A 14,333-nucleotide genomic window follows, 5' to 3' on the forward strand; every position below is an offset into this window, starting at 1 on the left:
AGGAGATGAATGCTCTTTTCTTCTCTTTTATGAGGTTTGAGATCTCTGCAGAGAACCACTGTGGTTTATTTTTTTTTTCGTCATTTACTTACTGATTTTATAAATCGACTCTTGTATGGTAGCTTTCAGTGTTGACCACATTTCCTCTACATTATCTGTCTCTGCTTGGTTTTGCAGCGACTGATGGATGAAATCCCCCATGTTCTCGAAGTTGGTGTCCTTGAAGCTGGTTAATGTGTTAGATTTGGTGAAACCTTTTCTGAGATTGAACCACACCATGTTGTGGTCACTGGAGGCCAACATGTCTCCCACCGAGACCTCTGCGACACTTTCTCCGTTGGTAAGTATCAGGTCCAGAATCGCCTGATCCCTAGTTGGCTCCAAAACCATTTGCTTGAGTTTTGCTCCCTTTATAGAGTTTAATAGCCTTCTGCTGCTGCCGGTCGCAGAGGAAAGTGTGTTCCAATTCACATCAGGCATATTGAAGTCACCCACAATACTGTGTCCCCACGCAAGATGATACTCTCTATGTCTTTGATTAATTCCATATCTAGGTCATCCTGTTGTCTTGGAGGTCTGTATACTATGCCAAGGTACAGGCATTTGTCCTTTCCCCTGGCCAAATATACCCAAAGGGATTCCTCTGTGTACCCACAATTGCAGGGTGCTGAGACTGGAGCTTTAACCACTGCGCCGCACATTCCCCACTGGTTCCCACATAGAAAATTAGTTATAAAATTGTTATTGTTATTGTAAAAGTGGAATTAATCAATTTCCTTTAATATATAACAATTGTACTGGAAATATCACTGTACATAAAGGAGGTTCGTACTATTAAAATAACAGAAAATAAAAGTTTATGTTTATGGAAAGCTTCTATACCGCTATTAATGACTGCGTTGTGGGGAAACTATACTGCTTATTGGCAAAATAGGAGAAGGTATGTGAACGGTATGTGAGTTTTTTCAGTGCTTTCTTCCTTCTCCTATTTTGCCAATAAGCAGTATATAGTTTCCCCACAACGCAGTTTATGTGAGTTTTTCCTGCGCTGTGAGTGGTGTTGATAGATAAATTTGTTGTAATTTCAGATCATCTCTTGGAAAGATACGGTTGTACAGAGGGTTAAAAAGGGTGTAGTATTGGGTCTCCTGAAGCAGATATTCGAAACGGGGCCACGTTGAGACCCCCAAGAGTCCTAACAACCACAAGCCTTAAAAGTTTGCACAGATAAGTGTATGGTATCATTTTTTCCAACGAGCAAGAGATCTTTGTGCATAACAATTTTGAACATTTCATGTCGATTTTTCAAGTACTATTTAAATAACTAAGCTTTTTACCAGTGGCCAGAGAGTGAAATTTTGCAAAGCAAATGCAATGATTGGACGGTAAACTCTTTCCCTAAGGGGAGGTTTCCACCTCCCCTTCAGAGTTTCACTTCTCTGAGCATTTTTCTAGAAGTTATTTGCTCTCTCCCTACTGGTAATTATTACTATTATAGTCAGTCTCTCATTTGATATCATAACTATTTCACTGACTAGTGTCTATATACATGAGTCCCTGTATGCTCTTTTAACAAAGATGGATGTAAGGCAGAAAGTGAAGACGGAGAGAAAAACAGTCATAGGACAAGAAGGCCCTGGAAACATAGTTGAAAGCACAGAAAAATAAAGTCACCAGACAACAAAGGTAGGGAAAATGATTTTATTTTCAATATAGTGATTGAAATGTGCCAGTTTTGAGAAAGAAAAGATATTAAGCTTTAAATGTGAGGGCTGCAGAAAAAATAGAGTACTTGGAGGGCCACAGAAAAAATAGTTAATGTCTTATTAAAGAAATGACAATTTTGCATGAGGTAAAACTCTTTATAGTTTATATATCTTTCCTTTTAACTGTTAAAGGAAAGTTTTATAAATTATAAAGAGTTTTACCTCATGCAAAATTGTCATTTCTTTAATAAGACATTGACTATTTTTTCTGCGGCCCTCCAAGTACCTACAAATCCAAAATGTGGCCCCGCAAAGGGTTTGAGTTTAAGACCACTGGTTTAGGGGGTGAAGAACTTATGTGCACAAAAGAAGAGTAGGACTTGATGTGATTGTATGAGATAATCTTAAGTTGGCCAAAGAGTTTGAAAAGGTGACGGCGAGAGCTAGAAGGATGCTAGGGCACCTAGAAAGAGGTATGGCCAGTAGGAAAAAGGAGGTATTGATGCCCCTGTATAAGACTCTGGTGAGACCTCATTTAGAGTATTGTGTACAGTTCTAGAGACCACACCTTCAAAAAGATATAAAAATGATGGAGTCGGTCCAGAGGAAGGCTACTAAAATGGTGCATGGTCTTCGTCATAAGGCATATGGGGAACAGACTTAAAGATCTCAATATGTATACTTTGGAGGAAAGGTGAGAGAGGGGAGATATGATAGAGATGTTTAAATACCTACGTGGCATAAATGCGCATGATTCGAGTCTTTCATTTGAAAAGAAGCTCTGGAATAAGAGGGCATAGGGTGAAGTTAAGATATGATAGGATCAGGAGTAATCTAAGGAAATGCTTTTTTATAGAAAGGGTAGTAGATGTGTGGAACAGTCTCCCGGAAAAGGTGGTGGAGACAGAGACTGTGTCTGATTTCAAGAAAACCTGGAATGGGCACATGGGATCTCTAAGAGATAGGAAGAGATAATGGTTACTGTGGATGGGCAGACTGTATGGACCATTTGGCCTTTTTCTGCCATCTTGTTTCTATGTTTCTAGTTTAGAGATTTACTAATGGCCCATCAAATATGTTCTAAGCTTTTGGTGTTCAACCCCATTGTCAAGGATCACAAATGGGCCAGGTTTTCAGGATATTCCTAATCATTATTGAGGTTTGGGAGTAAAGACCAAGACTCTAAGTTGTCTATAGGATCTAGTTTGTTGCTTTGTTGATATCCTCTATGTTATCTGGGTAATACAGTAATTACGATCAAGTCAATTCCTAAAAGACCTAGGTATCTAAGTTAAGGAGTTAAGAGCCTAGATCTAGCAAATAGGAGAAAATTTCTATCTAGACACTTAAATGTAGATGCTTAGAAAGTAGGTATGGCCATAGAATGGACCAGGGGAAGGGAATGAAATTACGAGGTCGGCACTGATTTTCAATGAAAGGCTCATAGTTTAAGTTGGGAACATGGGCCCTTATATTAAGTAGAGTGAATAGTAGGCCTGAATTTAGGGACCTGAAATATAGGCCCTTAGGGGCAAATTCTATAAACGGCATCCCGATTTTAGGTGGCAGTAGGTGTCCTACCGCTGTCTAACCAGCCAATTGGGATGTACGTTAAAAAAAAAAACCACCCCAAGGCACGCAGCCTACATTGGCCTGCAAGAAATAGGTACGGGGAGGGGTCTGGGTGGGCTTGGAGGTGTCAGGGTGGGGGCATGTTTTCAGTGGGGTTCCAGCAGGAGGGACTGGGCATTCCTCTTGCTGGTGATCTTCGGAGGGTGGTGGCAGGATGAATTGGGCACTTTTCCTGCCGCAGACATTTTCGGGGAGGGGGGGCTAAGGCCCTGATTGGTCAGTTGGGAAGGGACTTAGGCATCTGAGCTAATCAGGGCCTTAGGCCCCTCCCCTTGTATCACATGATATACTGAGGAGGGAAGGCCCGCCATTTAGGATTGGCAGACCTTGAAGGCGGAGAGATCGTGCTTCCTTCCTTCTTCCAATGATAAAAGGCAAGGGGGTGGCATCCGGTTGCAGGAGGGAGTGAGCATCCCTTCTGCATTTTATTTAGGGGGAGGAGGAAGATGGAAGGTAGGGGACGGATAGTTCAGGAGGGCCACCATTGGCAGGAGGGAGGGGCTTCTCTCCTGCCAATTTTCTTTCATTGAGGGGTGGTCATGGTGCCGGTTCATGGGGAGGGCCGTCATCGGTGGAGAGGGGGGGCGGAGGGGTTCTTTTGTTTCCTTTTTTTCTAATGGGGCAGATATTGTGCATGTGTAACATGCTCAGCATCTGTGCCATTTAAAAAAAAAATTGTTAGAGAGGTAAGCGACTGGACTTGACCAGTCACTTTTTTGGATTGCTAAAAGCGATCCCTTTTTTTTTTTTAGTGCTTCGGGAAGCCATGTTAGAGCATCAATCACTCTACCAGTTTGCATAGCATTTTAATGCTAATCAACTTATTTCCATGACCGGAATGGGGAATGAGCGATCGTGTAGAAAACCAGGTGGTAAGCTGTTTTCTGCATCGGGTCAGCAAATGCGATCGTCGCTAAAGCAGTTAAAATAGGTTTAGCGACCATCGCTGGCTTTAGTGCATCTGGGCCTTAGGTTCTTAAATTCTGGCATGTAGCTTTTTTGAATATTACCCTCTTTCTCTGAACTTGTAGCTTTCTCAGTGAGCAAGCCTAGTTAAATGATATAACTGGGCAAAGGGCTCTGTTTAGCTCAGTAAAATGGATGCGTTATTAGCAGATAATAAGAAAGAAGGCCGTCTGTATACAAAAACCCAAACAGATTATGTTGCATACTATAAATCTATTTGACAGGAAATCTCAGTAGACACTTCAATTTGGTACAGAGATGGAATCTATGAAGATTTTTGTTGTTTTCCCTCCTGTCAGGTTTTAATTTGGATAATTCCCTTCCTATGGCCAAGAATTTCTTTTCTCTCTGTTTTCTCAATGGGTTCTGCTTTTCCACCTTGAGATGAGGGCAAAAGCCAGCTGGAACGCGAGCCTGGAAAAATTCTTGATGCGTGTCCAGCTCTACTCATGTTTGTACTACAATCTGAGAGGGACATCCTAGCAGCGAGCCTATAAACGCCAGCTGCTTCTTACGCCGAGCATCTGCGGAAAGCAAACCCACAGCCACCTTCACCCTGGCAGAGGAATGACCCAGTGAAGCAATACGGAGGAGGAAGGCATGAAATTTCAGCTGGCAATCAGGCTGCACTTCTTCCTTCTCTACCTCCCAGCAGAGGTAAGGATTTGGGATCTTTTCTTGGGCAATTTTCCCTTTTCTCTTAGAAATCCTTCGGATACACGTTTTAAAACTCCACTAAAACATTTGAAAAGTATAAAGTTCAGGATTCAGATGACTTAAAATGTGGAATGCATTTGTTTAACTGTATGAGATATTAATTTGGCTAGCGTGTAATCAGTATTTAAAAAAAAAATTTATATACCACTTATGGCCTAAGTCGGTGGTCTCAAACTCGCGGCCCGGGGGCCACATGCGGCCCACCAGATACTATTTTGAGGCCCTCGGTATGTTTATCATAATCACACAAGTAAAGTAAAACAGTTTCTTGATCATATGTCTCTTTAGCCATAAATTACAATATTATTTGAAAGACTTAGCCAAAAGGAAAGATTTATAAACTATAAAAGAGTTTTACCTCGTTAAAAATTGTCATTTCTTTAATGACATTAACTATTTTTTTCTGAGGCCCTCCAAGTACCTACAAATCCAAAATGTGGCCCTGCAAAGGGTTTGAGTTTGAGACCACTGGCCTAAGTGGTTTTTATTCAGGTACTCAAGCATTTTTCCCTATCTGTCCCAAAGAGCTCACACTCTATCTAATGTACCTGGGACAATGGGGGATTAAGGCCCAAATTCTGTAACCAGCACCTAAAGTTAGGCACCTATTTCGGAGGCGCCCATCTAGATTGAATAACAAGCCCAATTAAGCTTTTTAATCAGCACTGATTGAAACCTAGGCGCCTATCAAGAAAAACGCGATTCTGTAACAAGGCACCTCTAAAAATTTAGGCGGCCTTTAAAAAAAATAGGCGCTATGCATGTTAGGTGTGGGCGAGGCTATGTGGTTAGGCGCCTTCTTACAGAATCATCGCTCTTAAGCCCTAACTTTTAAGTGGGCCTAGAGCTAGCCTATTTAATGGGCGTGATTCACTAAACAGCGCCCAATTTTACTTGAATCGCGCCAAACAGTGCCTCTATAGGGGCCTAACTTTTGGGCGCTTCTTATAGAATTTGCCCTTAAGTGACTTGTTCAGGGTCACAAGGAGCAGGTGGGATTTGAACCCACAACCTCAGGGTGCTGAGGCTGTGCCACACACTGCTATCAAATGTTTGTGCACTATTGGAAAATGTTGATAAAAGTCATATTTTGCACAGAGTAATGTACATAGGCTCTTGATTTACTGGCAAAGCCATGTGGTCTGTATCTGCCTTCATTTTTTCAATGTTTTAATGATTAGCATCAGGATCCGTCTCACCAAATGTGCCTATATGTAGACATAACACTGAAACTGTTACATGAATGTCTTCCAGACATTCTTAAGTGTGCTGCAGATTGATAAGAAGAAGATTCTTATGTCTGATGGCAGGACAATTCTCAAAGAAAACACATACCACAGTTGGAGGATCTGTTTGTCTTTTTTCTCTCTCTCTCTCTGCGGTTTACACAGCATCCTGCAGCTTGAAAAACAGGAAAATGGGAGAAGACACAGTAAACAATCTGAATTCCACATTTCATGTCAATACTCAGCGCTCAGCATGTGAGCTGGAAATTTTCAGAAGAATTTCAGAGATCACAAGTTTTGATTTGCCAGCTATGACATGCTAATAGTGGGTGCCACAGAATTATAGCCCAACCACAAGGCAGACCAGTTCCAGGAGAGCAGAGATCTTGCACAATTACAGTACATCTAAAAGCCATAGGTGACTAGATAGGCATGCAGGGGGAGGGTGACCACAAGCACAATGGTATCAATGGCATCAGAAGAACAATTTAAGAATGAAGGGAGGTCGTTTACTAAAGTGCATCAGGCTTTTAATGTGTGGTTTTGTGAACAGTTAACAGCTAATGCACAAAGCATTACCTCTTGCTCTGTTTTAAAGGTTACTGTACACTAAACTGAGCATTAAGGACATTTGGGGGCCGCACTTTCAAAAAGATATAAAAAGGATGGAGTCGGTCCAGAGGAAGGCTACTAAAATGGTGTGTGGTCTTCGTGATAAGGCGTCTGGGGACAGACTTAAAGATCTCAATCTGTATACTTTGGAGGAAAGGGGGAGAGGGGAGATATGAGAGAGATGTTTAAATACCTGCATGGTGTAAATACGCATGAGTTGAGTCTCATTTGAAAAGAAGCTCTGGAATGAGAGGACATAGGATGAAGTTCAGAGGTGATGGGCTCAGGAGTAATCTAAGCGTGGTGATGCGTGGAACGGTCTCCCGGAGGAGTTACTGAAAACAAGAGACTGTCTGAATTCAAGAAAGCATGGGGTAGGCACATGAGATCTCTTAGAATGAGGAAGAGATAATGGTTACTGTGAATGGGCAGACTGGATGGGCCATTTGACCTTTATCTGCCATCATGGTTCTATGTTTCTGTAACCCGTTCTGAGCTCTATGGGGAGAACAGGACAAAAAATTAATTAATTAAATAAATAAATAAATGAGGCACTACTAGGTGCCTGGCAATGCCTAACTTTGGAATCTGCACAGACCTTTTCTTTAATTGGCTCAATTGGCATGGTGATTGACCGCGCCAGTTTTCAGCCAATCACAGAAAGTTAAATTACCAATTAAGATTTCCGCACGGAACTCTTAGAATGCCTAGTGATGCTTAAGCCAAGATGCCTAGCAATGCCTAACGATGCATATTTGAAATCTACGTATGCTTATGGGCGGAGATTAGGCGTGATTTACTTAGGCATCGCTAAGTGTTAGAGATGGGCACCAGTAAATTAAGCAAGGTAAAGCCTGGCCTATAAGACCAGGGCCTACCTCAAGAATGCCTAGCGATGCCTAAGTCCGCTTAGACGCCGCTAGGCGTGATTCTATAAGCAGTGCCTAGTGGTTGATTGACACCCAAGCGGAGTGGCGCTTAGAGTGTAGACCTGCTTAGACTAGAGAGTTGCGCGGGGACAGAAATCCCACCCATCCCCGCCAGGATCCTCTCCGTACCCTCCCATCCCCACAAGGAATTACCTCCATCCCCGCCCGTCCCCATAAAAAGCAGCAATTACTTCTGACAGGATCATCAATTCCACAGTTTCTTCTGTGTTCGTGCTGCTGTTTTCCTTGTGGAATCTCTTTGGTGGAACCCTTTTTTTTGTTTTCTGTTCAGGTAATTAACTTATAAATCCCCTCTTTTACTAAGGTTGATGTGTCCATTATATTATATGAATGAACCCTGCTTCCAAAGCCTTCCATCCCCATGGGAGTACTGTTGGCCAGAGGGGGGTCCCTGTGGGAGTCCCGTGGGTTAGGGGGGGATTCCCGCAATCCCCGTTCCCATGCTACCTCTAGCTTAGACGTCATTTTTAGAATCTGGCCCCTTGTGTTAGGGGGTGGAACTAGGTGCGGCATGAGCAGAGAATGAGCAAAGTGAGTGTACAGCAATTCAAAAAAAATATCAAAAGCAAAGATGTGCAAATATACCAAAAAATAAACTACAAATACTACAGGTATATCAGAAAGAAAATGTCATCACAGAAAGCTAACTGGATGAATGGAGAACGGAGTGATGTGATGATGGCTCTCTGTTCCATTGGTCTTCATTTTAAATTTCTGGTGTGTGTGTTGGGGGGGGGGAGTACTGAGCACACTCACTATGGGGTCCTTTTACTAAGGTGCGCTAACGCTTCTAGAACTAACGCCAGCTCAATGCTGGCATTAAGGTCTAATGCGTGCAGCAATGTCGCACGTGCTATTCCGCGCGTTAAAGCCCTAGCACACCTTAGTAAAAGGAGCCCTAAGGCGTGGTAAATAATAGCACGTGCTAAATGCTAACACATCCATAGAATATAATGGATGCATTAGAGTTTAGCGCACACTAAATCGCCTAGCGTGCCTTAGTAAAAGGACCCCTATATTATATTAGTTATTAAATTTTAAAATTTTAAAATTTTTCATTCTTTATTGATTTGACGTAGTTAAGCACTTTGAATTGAGTAGGATTCTATAACACTGCGCCACAATATTTGGAATACCCCTATCAAGTTTCAAGTTTATTAGGATTTTTTATACCGCCTATCAAGGTTATCTAAGCGGTTTTATAATCAGGTACTCAAGCATTTTCCCTATCTGTCATGGTAGGCTCACAATCTATCTAATGTACCTCCTCCCATGGCCGTGTCATTCTCTACTTTAAAGCCGTTACGCCAAATGTCTCAATCTCCGCATATCATCATAAACTATTTAACATTCTAACTGGAAAAACTATGATCGCCTCAATATACATTATTGGTGGCCATCTGTACTGCGCCAACATAAATGCGAGATGTTATTATCTACAACTCTACATTCTTTGTAACCGGCAGCCTCAGGGCAAGGTGTCTTGGGCCACCGGTACAAGAAAAACCTCTTGTGAGCCGCTGTGGGCAGCACAAGGAAAAATAATAAAGCGTTTAGTTAAGGACACCACCGCACCAGGTAAGATCTTTTCAAAATAGACTTGAGCTTTATTCCTCAAAGTAAAAATAAACATAAAGCTTTGTCAGGATGTTTCTGCTTATAACTGAGACTCAATGTCCATATGGCAAAAACTAAATAAGTTGCTAAAGTCCACATCAATTCATAGTCCATCAGCATGTATCCCAAGAGAAAAGAAAAAAAACCCTCAAAAACTCAAAACACACAAGCTTCAGAGCTGTATCAATTCAATACAAGTCAGTGCAATTACACTGGCTTCTTCAGCAGCAGAGTGCTGGCCAGACAGTGTGCTCCGTGTGGTGTTAATCTGCCATAAAATTGGCCCTCTATCCCACCACTATGAACACGGGGCTAACCCCATTGTCCAGGACTGAACAGTTCACTTTCCCCACCAGGGAAAGAACCATCCAAAAAGAACTTCCAAAAAAGAACTTCCAAAAAGAAAATAAGTTCCAAAAATACAGTCCAAAAGAAAACTTCTTTAACTTTTCAGCTGGTTTAAAGATATCCAGCACAGGCAAGTAATTAGAAAAAACAAACTTTCAAAATCATTATAATGAAGTCAGTCACTTGCCTCTCACACAGCATATCTCCATGGGCTGGGCTTCACTAGGCAATTCAGTAATTGTCTCAGCATTGGCTTCCAGCTCCATATCCTGTGGCTCCTCCAACAGACCAAGAGGCATGTCCTCACCAGCATCTATTAACTCCATAGACTCTGGAGTTTGGCTGACATTCAGAACTCTCAACCCTGAGCGCTGTAACCTGTCCTCTCCAAGTTCCTGCTGCTTCTCACTCTCAAGGAACTGGGTTCTCAGATTAAGGAGTCTGCAGCCCCGCCCCAAACCCTCAGGAGGAAGTGATTTCCTGTTAATCACTCTAGGCTTCCGTGGGGGATGGGAATCCTGCAGTTCTGCTCTCCCACTCCCTCTACAGGACACAGAAGGAAACTCATTCAATGATTGAAATTGTGCTTTAAAAGGGGGTAATTGCGTGGAGCCTGAACTTGACTTGAGCACTGCTCTAGGGACATTCCTAGCAGGCATAGTCTGCATTCCACAATATCACGCCAATAAGAAATTGATATGGGCCCCATTAGAAAATTATTTAACTCACCTTTCTTCTTCTTCGACTCATCTGTTATAAATCTCTGTCCCCCTCTTTTAGTTAGGGCTCCTTTTACAAAGGCGCGTTAGGGCCTTAACGTGCAAAATAGCGCGCGCTAAAATGCCGTGTGCGCTAGCCGCTACTGCCTCCTCTTGAGCAGGCGGCAGTTTTTCGGGTAGCGCGCGCTAATCCGGTACGTGTGCTAAAAACACTAGCACACCTTCTTGTTCAAAATATTTTTTTATTGATTTCATAGTTATAAAATAGAAAATATACAACAAAGGCTTCCGAGGAAGCCTAACAAGAAAAACCAAGTGACAGCTCCCTTCAGTACATCATATCACAATAAGAAATATTATCGATACTCAAGGATAGAAGCAACAAATAATAATGAGAAAACTAACACAGTCTTCTGGTCATAGTACATTGCAAGATAAATACATAAATAGGATGGCAGGACCATGAATTATGTATAGTATCATAATGTAGTCTAGTATGTAAAGCCATAGAGAATACAAAAGCTTAATAGAATCTGGCATTATAAATGGAGAGAGGGTCATATTGATTCCTGAGATACATCAGATAAGGAACACCAATGAAAAGTGTGAAAGATTAAAACAAATTGATGAGTGATGTTATATCAATAAATGATCTCATAAGCATTATTTCAAAGGTCTTGAGTAGAATGGTCTATTATAGTTTATAGTTTATTCAATTTTTGATTAAACGCCTTTTCGTTACTACAAAGCGTTGTACAAAATAAAAAGTATTTACATTTAACAAAAATGACAATTAAACATACTTTCTTATAGTAAAACAACAAGACAACAGACCATACAAACTGGGTAAATGTTGACCCTTAGGCCATATAAACATAAGGAAAAGGGGGAAGAAATACACTTGTAATAGAAAAGTGAGGAACGTATAAGGGAAAAACACTCAGGAACTGGGAAGCAGTATTAAATTAATAGTTAAGGGAAAGAAGTTCAGTTAAAAGCATCGTTAAAAAGAAAGCACTTTAAATTGCTTTTAAAATTTTTTAGGTTTTTTTCCATTTTTATATGCAAAGGTAGAGCGTTCCAGATTGTTGGGGCTGTAACAGAAAACGTGGAGGTATTAGTATAGACCATGTATTATCATAAGTGGATAGTGACTTAGAGCGTTCTGCCATATGTTTCTCGTATTTAGCATGTAGGCATACTGAATTCCACCAATGAGTGAGGCTGAGGTTAGAGAAGTCTTTCCAATTTTGTAAAATTAATTGAAGAGCTATGAATAACAAAAGGGTCAAAAGACCGTGAAGAACTAAACTGCCTATATCTCCTCTCACATCTGACCCTAACCTAATGTTCGACCCTACCTTTCACATATCCCTTTTCTTCCCTTTGGGAAACAGCAAAATGTAACTTTTACTTCCTAATGTTCTTCCCTATATGTATATTAGTACGTCTGTATTGTCAGTTTGTCACAGCCCCTTGAAATTTTTTATGTAAAATAACTTGTCTCCTTGTCTTATGCTATAATTTTTTTATTATGTAATTCGCTTAGTTTTTAATAAGCGAAACATCAAATTCAAATAAACTTGAAACTTGAACTTGAACGATCATGATACAAAGATAAAGGTGAGGACAGTGCCGAGGATCCCAGAAGTAAGACATCCAATGTGAAGGGGTCATTAATAATAAAAAGTTTGGTAATCACATTCCAGATAGAGGACCAAAAAATCTGTAAATGGGGACAATCAAATAACATATGTCGTAGGGAGCCTTCAGAGGATTTACAGGTCCAACAGGAGCTATCCGTGGATCTCTTAATTTTAGCTGTTTTGGACGGAGTCCAGAAGGCTCGATGATACAGAAAAATCGCAGTTTGTCTATGGGAGGCTGAGTGGAGCGATTTAAAAATCCTAATCCACAGTTCCGTCCACATACGATCAGTTAACGGAGATTGCAACACCAAATTCCACTTAGTCAGGGAAGCCGAAATTGCAGGGAAACATTTTGAATGTATATATTTATACCAATTAGATGATTGTCCATGGGATGCAGAGAAGGAAAGAGCCATAGAGTGTAGGTCTGAAGTGGTATGAAGAGAAGTTGGAGAAGGATACCTCGCAGAAAGGCAATGGTGGAGTTGAATCCAATTGAAATATTGAGAGGGAGGGATGTTATATTTGGTCATGATATCTGAAAAAGTAATCCATTTGTCATTAGTCAAAAGATGGGAAATATGCCAAATTCCTCACTGTTGCCAAGTTTTCCAAACCATCACCGCGTTGCCTATCTTGAGTTTGGGGTTATGCCAGATAGGTGCAGATACTGAATCAGCCAATTTCATATTTGAAAGGGAGTCAATATAATTGATCGCCTGCCAAGTACTTAATATAATCGGGTTTTGTTTTGCCAATTGAGGAAGAGGAATGGCAGGAGCATGATGCAATATATAAGAATCAACTAAAGAGAGTTCCAAAGGTAACCACGTAGGATTTACACGCATAGACTCAACATTCAGCCATAAGGAGCCCTGAGACATCAAAAATGCATGGTGATATTCGCGAAAGCTAGGAAAATTGACTCCTCCCTGCTCCTTAGAACATTTCAGTTTACGGAGTGCAATCCGAGGCTGTTTGCCTTGCCATAAAAATGAAGTGAGTAAGTGTTCAATACGAGAATAAATTGAGTGAGGGAAGAGAAAGGGAAGCATACTAAGGATGTAATTGATTTTCGGAGTGATCATCATACGTATTGTAGATAGTCTACCCCACCAGGAGAGATTAAGGGGGGACCATCTGGAAGTGCAGGAGTGAATAATAGAGAAGATATAGTCAGAGTTAAGTCGTGAGGTGGAGTCGAGAGAGGGCCCAAAATACAATCCAAGATATTTGATCTTAGAAGGGGACCATATGAAACCATATTGGGAAGAATCAGATTGAATATCTATACAGTTTAAAGGTAAAAGTTCAGATTTATTGATGTTTAATTTGTATCCAGAAATCGCCGAATAGCGATTAATTTGTTCAAGGATAAAGATAATAGATTCTGGATGAACATAAAGAAGAACATCGTCGGCATATGCCGAGAGTTTAACTGAAAAATCATTGTAATGAAAGCCAGCAATTCGAGAATCATTCCGTATAGCAGATAAAAGTGGTTCAAGAGCAAGATTGAAGAGTAAGGGAGATAGGGGACAACCCTGTCTCGTGCCACGGGATGGAGAGAAGGGTTGGGAAAGAAGTCCATTTATCATAATTCGTGTCGTGGGATGAGAGTAGAGAACTTTAATCATAGATAAGAAGGGATCAGGAAAACCATACCAACGTAGAATATGAAATAGGAAGGGCCATTCTAGACGATCAAAGGCTTTTTCGGCATCAAGAGCCATGATTACTAGTCTATCTGCATGAGAAGATGAGTGATGGATAATGTGAGACAAGAGTCGGGTATTATTAGAAGAGTAATGATTATTTAGAAAACCAGATTGGTCCGAGGAAATGAGCAGAGGAAGTACGGTTTGAAGCCGAGAATCAAGGATCTTAGCGAAAATTTTTGCATCTACATTGATTAATGAGATGGGACGGTAATTTTTGACCTCTTGAGGGTCCTTACCCGGTTTAGGAAAGACAATGAGATTAGCTTCTGTAAAGGAGCCTGTGGAATGACCTTGATTGCACAAGAAGTGAAAGAAAGGAAGCAAATGTGGAAGTAAAATTGGTAGAAAGGCTTTGTAAAATTCTATTGTAAGGCCATCCGGGCCTGGAGATTTGTTCGGAGCCATGGAGTTAATGGCATCCGTGATTTCCTGGGAAGTGAAGGGAGAAGAAAGTGAGAGAGAATCCGTAG

At 41.1% G+C, this 14,333-nt stretch overlaps 1 protein-coding gene across 1 annotated transcript in view; it reads left to right on the forward strand.

The window, feature by feature from the left end:
- Positions 1–4,716: 4,716 nt before the first annotated feature.
- The window catches only part of CCN5 (cellular communication network factor 5), a 30,175-nt gene continuing 20,558 nt past the window's right edge, over positions 4,717–14,333 (forward strand). The window contains exon 1 of the mRNA XM_033962773.1: positions 4,717–4,961. Within this exon, the coding sequence (XP_033818664.1) occupies positions 4,905–4,961 (57 nt within the window). The 5' untranslated portion in view covers positions 4,717–4,904. The remainder of the gene's footprint in view (positions 4,962–14,333) is intronic.

Source organism: Geotrypetes seraphini, chromosome 11 (genome assembly GCF_902459505.1).
Source record: "Geotrypetes seraphini chromosome 11, aGeoSer1.1, whole genome shotgun sequence".
NCBI lineage: Eukaryota > Metazoa > Chordata > Amphibia > Gymnophiona > Dermophiidae > Geotrypetes > Geotrypetes seraphini.